At 40.0% G+C, this 7,310-nt stretch overlaps 1 protein-coding gene across 1 annotated transcript in view; it reads left to right on the forward strand.

Moving 5' to 3' along the window:
• ENPP1 (ectonucleotide pyrophosphatase/phosphodiesterase 1) overlaps positions 1-4,135 on the forward strand; it is an 81,379-nt gene extending 77,244 nt beyond the window's left edge. Inside the window, exon 25 of the mRNA XM_032159123.2 lies at positions 3,432-4,135. Within this exon, the coding sequence (XP_032015014.1) occupies positions 3,432-3,602 (171 nt within the window). The 3' untranslated portion in view covers positions 3,603-4,135. The remainder of the gene's footprint in view (positions 1-3,431) is intronic.
• The last annotated feature ends 3,175 nt before the right edge of the window (positions 4,136-7,310 follow it).

Genomic DNA, 7,310 nt, shown 5'->3' on the forward strand with positions numbered 1-7,310 from the left:
ACTTTGCATGGCGAAAATCTGGACATATGCATATTTATTTGTGTCACACATCTGACATTACAGTGAGAGAAAGCACAACTCTTGAATACACATGGACTTTGAAATTACAGGATGCTTTTAAATTTGATCTTTTAAGATGACATATCTTTGGGGAAGACTACCCTTTTCTGCTTTTATTTTTCATTTTCTTTTTTTTTTTTTAGAGATAGGGTCTTTCTATGTTGCCCAGGCTGGTCTTGAACTCCTGCCCTTAAATGATCCTCCTGTCTTGGCCTCCCAAAGTGCTGAGATTACAGGTGTGAGCCACCCTGCCTGGCCCCTTTGTCTGGTAAAGATACTAAAAATCAGATCAGAATCAAACTTTGTATGGCTTAACCACTAAAGTCTAGGTTTATCTGAAGTATGGATTTTCTCTTATTTCAAAACTGGATTTATAATTTCAAAGTGTCAGCACTGTTATAAATTAAAGTTGTTAGACAACATTTCAAATTTTCTGTGTATCACTTAATTATAAAAAATCTTTCCCTTTCTTATCCTATTGTCATCCCAATGTGTTTGGGAATAATTGTTTTATATTATCTTATTTGCTCAGAATTTTAAAAATCTACATTTTAGATTGGGACGTGAAGGCTGCATAACATTGTAGCAATTTTTTTTTTTTTTTGAGACAGAGTCTCACTTTGGCTCCCAGGCTGGAGTGCAGTGGCGCGATCTTGGCTCACTGCAAGCTCCGCCTTCCGGGTTCACACCATTCTCCTGCCTCAGCCTCCCAAGTAGCTGGGACTACAGGCGCCCACCACCACACCCGGCTAATATTTTTGTATTTTTTTTTTTTAGTAGAGACGGGGTTTCACCGTGTTAGCCAGGGTGGTCTCGATCTCCTGACCTCATGATCCGCCTGCCTTGTCCTTCCAAAGTGCTGGGATTACAGGCGTGAGCCACTGCGCCCGGCCTTTTTTTTTTGGAGTCTTGCTCTGTCGCCCAGGCTGGAGGGCAGTGGCATGATCTCGGCTCACTGCAACCTCCGCTTCCTGGGTTCAAGCAATTCTCCTGCCTCAGCCTCCCAAGTAGCTGGGATTACAGGCACCTGCCACCCATGCCCAGCTAATTTTTGTATTTTTAGTGGAGATGGGGTTTCGCCGTGTTGGCCAGGCTGTTCTCTACCTCCTGACCTCAGGTGATCTGCCGGCCTTAGCCTCCCAAAGTGCGGGGGTTACAGTCATGGGCCACTGCGCCCGGCCTATTTTAGCAATTTTTAAGTTTTCCCTTATGGTGAGCCAAAATATTTTTCTTTCAGAGTACTTCCCACATTTCCTTTTTTTTTCTTTCCCATTGAAGTGACACCAGGTAAGTTTAGACCTGAATCTGCAAAAAGATGTAGCTTTCATACCAGTCCCAACGAATGGGTGGTAGGTACCTGGAGTTAGGATCTTGAGACCCAGTATGAGCTCAGCAAGAAAGAGTGCTGTATTCACTCATTCATTCACTATTATTTTGATTCAGCCGTTCATTCCTTTGATATTTATAATCAGGTGCTCCAGGTACTGAGGACACAGCAGTGAACAAAATAGTGAGCTCTTCTCTGGGCCCAAGAGTGGAATACAATGATCCGTTTGCCATCCCTGATGGTAGTAGTCTTTCTATATATTGTTAAAATTCATGAAGATATGTCTCTCCTTAATTGTTTCTATGATAAAGTTTCAGAATTACTTGTTCCTATAGAACACATTTCTCATTAAGTTATTTTTTGCCTCATTCTTCAGAATTAAATACAGAATAGCAAGACTTTAACTAGTTGGTTGCCTGATGATTATCTGACTCTGCTGAAAGTTGTCAGTTTTGTGGGCATCCTTGGATACATGCAGCTGTTCCCTACTTCATTACTTTATTTCTTTTGAGAGATTATATTGTCATTGAATGTATCAATTAGAGTAGGGTTCTGCAGCAAATAACAGAAACCCCTTTGCAGTGGCTTAAGCAAGTCAGGGATTCCTCATGGAAGAGCAAGTCCAGCTGCACACAGTCCTGGGATGGCACTTTGGGTCAACTGTACCGTTAGGGACCCAGAACTTTTCCCTCTTTCTGCTCCACCATTCTTAGCATGTGGCTTTGGCCCACGTGGGCTTCTTCATGCATCTTTGTAGGTAACACATTCTCATAAAAACTAGTATTTGTGTAGTACATTTGCATACATCATTATGTTTGATCCTCAAAATAACCCGATGAGGAGGATACAGATAAAGGAATCAAGATTTATGTTAAATAACTTTGCTTAGTTTACCTGATAAGCTAGTCACAGAACCAGCCTCTTTTTAAAAAATTTCCAACTTTTATTTTAAGTTCAGGGGTACATGTGCAGGATGTGCATATTTGTTGCATGGGTAAATGTGTGCCATGGTTGTTTGCTGCACAGATCATCCCATCACCCAGGTATGAAGCCCACCATCCATTAGCTATTCTTTCTGATGTTCTCCCTCCTCCCACCCCCTGCCCTCCAACAGGCCCCAGTGTATGTTGTTCCCCCACATGTGTCTGTGTGTTCTCATCCTTCAGCTCCCTCTTATAATTGAGAACATGAGGGTTTGGTTTTCTGTTCCTCCATTAGTTTGCTAAGGATAATGGCTTCCAGCTCCATCCATGTCCCTGCAAAGGACATGATCTTTTATGGCTGCATAGTATTCCATGGTATACATGTACCACATTTTCTTTATTTAGTCTATCATTGACCATATACACCGTAGTATTCCATGGTGTGTGTGTACCACATTTTCTTGATTCAGTCTATCATTGATGGGCATTTGATTCCATGTCTTTCCTATTGTGAATGGTGCTGCACTGAACATATGTGTGCATGTATCTGTTTAATAGAATGATTTATATTCCTATGGGTATATACCCAGTAATGGGATTGCTAGATCAAATGGTATTTCTGCCTCTAGGTCTTTGAGGAATTGCCACACTGTCTTCCACAGTGGTTGAACTAATTTACACTCCCACCAACAGTGTAAAAGCGTTCTTTTTTCTCCCCAACTTTGCTAGCATCTGTTGTTTTTTGACTTTTTAATAATAGGCATTCTGAGTGAGATTCTTTACATTATTCTGATATTCTTTCCCATGCCATGTAATTTCTGTTTTCCCATTTTTTTTAACCCCACACCATTGAAGTTTCTTAAACCTGTGTAATGCAGGACCATCTGTTCCAGGTATAGTTTCTTTTTCCCAAACTTGATGCATCTAATTAAACAAACACGCATGATATGTATTAGAAGGAAAGCTACTCAAGAGGAGAGATGATGCCTAACAAATCATGTGGCATGTTCCACTTCAGAGCTGAAATCTCATAGATGATTAAACTGGGGAGATGGAGCACTTATAGAAGTGAACTGAGTGTTCTCTTGGTAACTTTTCTTTTATATTTCCTATTCTCCTAGCATGGGAAGCATGAATCCTCATGGGTTGAAGAATTGTTAATGTTACACAGAGCACGAATCACAGATGTTGAGCACATCACCGGACTCAGCTTCTATCAACAAAGAAAAGAGCCAGTTTCAGACATTTTAAAGTTGAAAACACATTTGCCAACCTTTAGCCAAGAAGACTGATATATTTTTTATCCCCAAACACCATGAATCTTTCTGAGAGAACCTTATATTTTATATAGTCCTCTATCTACACTATTGCATTGTTCAGAAACTGTCGACCAGAGTTAGAATGGAGCCCTCTGTGATGCGGACATCTCAGGGAAACTTGCGTACTCAGCACAGCAGTGGAGAGTGTTCCTGTTGAATCTTGCACATATTTGAATGTGTAAGCATTGTATACATTGATCAAGTTCGGGGGAGTAAAGACAGACCATACCTAAAACTGCCTTTCTGCTTCTCTTAAAGGAGAAGTAGCTGTGAACATTGTCTGGATACCAGATATTTGAATCTTACTATTGGTAATAAACCCTGATGGCATTGGGCAAACAGTAGACTTATAGTAGGATTGGGGTAGCCCATGTTATGTGACTGTCTTTACGAGAATTTTAAAGTGGTTCTGGATATCTTTTAACTTGGAGTTTCATTTCTTTTCATTTTAATCAAAAAACAAAAATTAGCAGAAGCCAAAATACTTCTGAGACCTTGTTTCAATCTTTGCCATATATCCCCTCAAAATCCAAATTATTAATCTTGTGTGTGTTTTTTTAATTTTTTAATTGGATTTCTTTAGATTTAATGGTTCAAACGAGTTCAACTTTGAGAGACAATCTTTGAATATATTTACCTATTATAAAATCTTACTTTGTATTTGTATTAAAAAAAAGAAAAATATTCCCATCCTGCTCACTGGTAATTAACATAGGTTTAAAATGCCTTCAAATGTGGCCCTTTAGACTGTTAAAATTGTACCTTATCTTGGCGAAACTTCAGAGCACCAGTCAGTGCATGCAAGGTGCCATTTTTTGTTGAGATGCTTGGAATGTTTCTTTCTGTGCAGAAGACTTACCCTACCAGCAGCAGAGCTGTTTTCCATTGAGTGGTTCATTTTGAAGTTCCATAGTTTGAAGAGAATATGTCACCAATCACCTCACATCTTCTTGGTGGACATGATAAATGACACAATGAACTTGATTTCTTTACTACCTTGACTGTACCTTTTTGTCCCTACCTGTGAACCTTCAAAGACTGCATTAACTTTTAGGCTATGTAGGTCCAATTTAGGTATAATATCAGTATACCAAAGATTTTTATATGTCCTTCGTATGAGCATTCTTTAACAGCCTAAGGGCCAGCTGCAAAGACTTTTGGAAAATACAATTTGCAATTCAAAATTCTTTAATAATTTAGGAAGTTTCTTTCTTTTTTTTTTTTTTTTTAGTCCTGCAGTTTCCTGAAGCTCTGTATATATTTTTTTCAGCCTGCTTCTCTCTGTTGTTGAGATTAGGTCATTTCTATTCTTCTGTCTCGAAGCTCACTGATTCTTCTGTCTAATCTGTTCTGCTGTTGAGCCCATTTATTCCTGATTATTATATTTTAGTTATTGTATGTTTTATTTCTAAAATTTTCCATTTGGTTTTTCTTTATATCTTCTATTTGCTGAGAATTTCTGTCTTTGCTGAGACTTTCTACATTTTCATTTGTTTCAAGTGTGTTTATACTTGCTTGTTGAAGCATTTTTATGATGGCTGCTGTAAAATCCTGATCAGATAATTCCAACATCTGTCACCTCATTGTTTGCATCTACTGATGGTCTTTTTTCCATTCAGAAACATTTTCCTGTTTCTTGGTGTGTGGAATGATTTTTTATTAAACTTGGATATTTTTAGGTATTATGTTATGAGACTGTGGGTCTTATTTAAACCTTCTGCTTTAGCCAACTTTTCTCTGATACCACCACAGCGGGGGAATTAGGAGCACTGCCTCATTATTACCAGGTGTGGCTAGGAGTCCAGGTTCCTCAGTCAGCCTCCCTTGAGACTGAGTGACAGGGTCCCCTCGTTACTACTGGGCAAGGTGAGAATTCAGTTTCCCATTAGGTCTTTATTGATTCCTCCCTGGCTGGGATGTGCAGGGCACCTTTTGCAGTACCCTAGGAATCTCCACTAATGCTGTGGGATAGGAGTGAACAGGAAGAACTTCATTACACCAGGTGGGAATGAAATTCCCAGTAGCCTACACAGCCTTCTCCAACACCACTCTGGAGTTGTATTCTTCCAGCACACAAACACACACAATTTAACTCAAAGCATCTTAGCAGAGCTTAATTAAATGGATAGATGCGTGTTCCCTTTGCTGGATACCAAGAATACAAAAGCTGGGGAGTTGGGGCACCTCTTTACAGCTTGGTGAGAGTGTAAGTCTGGACTCCCCACTCAGCATTTGCTGGTGTGGGTGGGGCCATGGTTTTTTCCATGGTGTTTGGTTGCAGTACAGCCTTTTTTACCTTTGCTTGGCTACCCTTTTCTGGTCCTTTGGTAGGAGAGAGCAGGACTCTTGTAGGGCTTTTTTTCCCACTGCATTTGTTGACATTTCCAGGTTGCTGACTTTTTCAGCTCCAAGTTGGAAATATATGAGCTGAAAAGAAAATGTAGGGAACTCATCACAGTGTTGTTCCTTGGGCCCCAATGCTCCTAGCCTATTTTCTGTCTACTATTCAGAGTCTTGCTGTGTTTTAATATCCAGGATTTTTATATGCATTTAGCAGAAGGATATCTACTCTGTCTTTGTAGAAGTGTCTCACTGATTTTTATATATTTTTCCAGCACACAAACATACACAATTTAACTCAAAGCATCTTAGCAGAGCTTAATTAAATGGATAGATGTCTGTTCCCTTTGCAGGACACCAAGAATACAAAAAAGAACAAGTGACAATTTTCTCTGTCTTAGGGAGAAGAGGCAGCAGAAGTGTAAATGATCCCTAAAGAGTGATAGATGTTATCATGAAGCCACAGGAGGGGTGCCAGGCAGCACAAAAGAAACACTGGATGCTTCTTGGTAGTAGAGGCAGTGGCTTCCCAGCCTTGGGGCTAAGGCTTGTAGGGCGAATTGGAACTTTTCAGATGAGCAAGGCAAAGAAGGGACCTTCTAACATTCCTTGGATGGAACATTTTTGACATTTTCCCATTTACAGCTACTTATATTTTCTACAAGTGTCACTGTGACCAACTTACGTACACATACTTTTTCTTGCTTTGTTATAATAATCTGTTCTTAAGGAAAATGTCAGTCTCTACATTCTATGCTGACTGTTAAGGAAAGAGCACCCACATCTGCTCCTACTTAGCTTTTTTTCTGTGGTTCTTACACAGTATTCCTTTTTTTCTTTTCTTGAAAGAGACTCCTCATTTCTTTTCTTTTCTTGGAAGAGTTTTAAACAGATAAGATGGCAAAAGTGACTTATCTCTACTCCCCCAGTTTGAATGGTAAATTTGAATGGTAAATTCCCATGAACATATATGGAAATATCTTTATCCTACTTTCTCCAATAAAGGCTGTTCTTAGCTTTTCAAATGCAAAGTGAAACCTTTATTTATCCTGATTTCTTTTTTCTTTTTTTTTTTTTTTTTGAGATGCTCTGTCGCCCAGGCCGGAGTGCAGTGGCGGGATCTCGGCTCACTGCAAGCACCGCCTCCCAAGTTCACACCATTCTCCTGGCTCAGCCTCCCGAGTAGCTGGGTCTACAGGCACCCACCATCACGCCTGGCTAATTTTTTGTATTTTTAGTAGAGAATGGGGTTTCACCGTGTTAGCCAGGATGGTCTCGATCTCCTGACCTCGTGATCCGCCCTCCTCAGCCTCCCAAAGTGCTGGGATTACAGGCTTGAGC

This window comes from Hylobates moloch, unplaced genomic scaffold, assembly GCF_009828535.3.
Source record: "Hylobates moloch isolate HMO894 unplaced genomic scaffold, HMol_V3 SCAFFOLD_2, whole genome shotgun sequence".
In the NCBI taxonomy this organism is placed as follows: Eukaryota; Metazoa; Chordata; class Mammalia; order Primates; family Hylobatidae; genus Hylobates; species Hylobates moloch.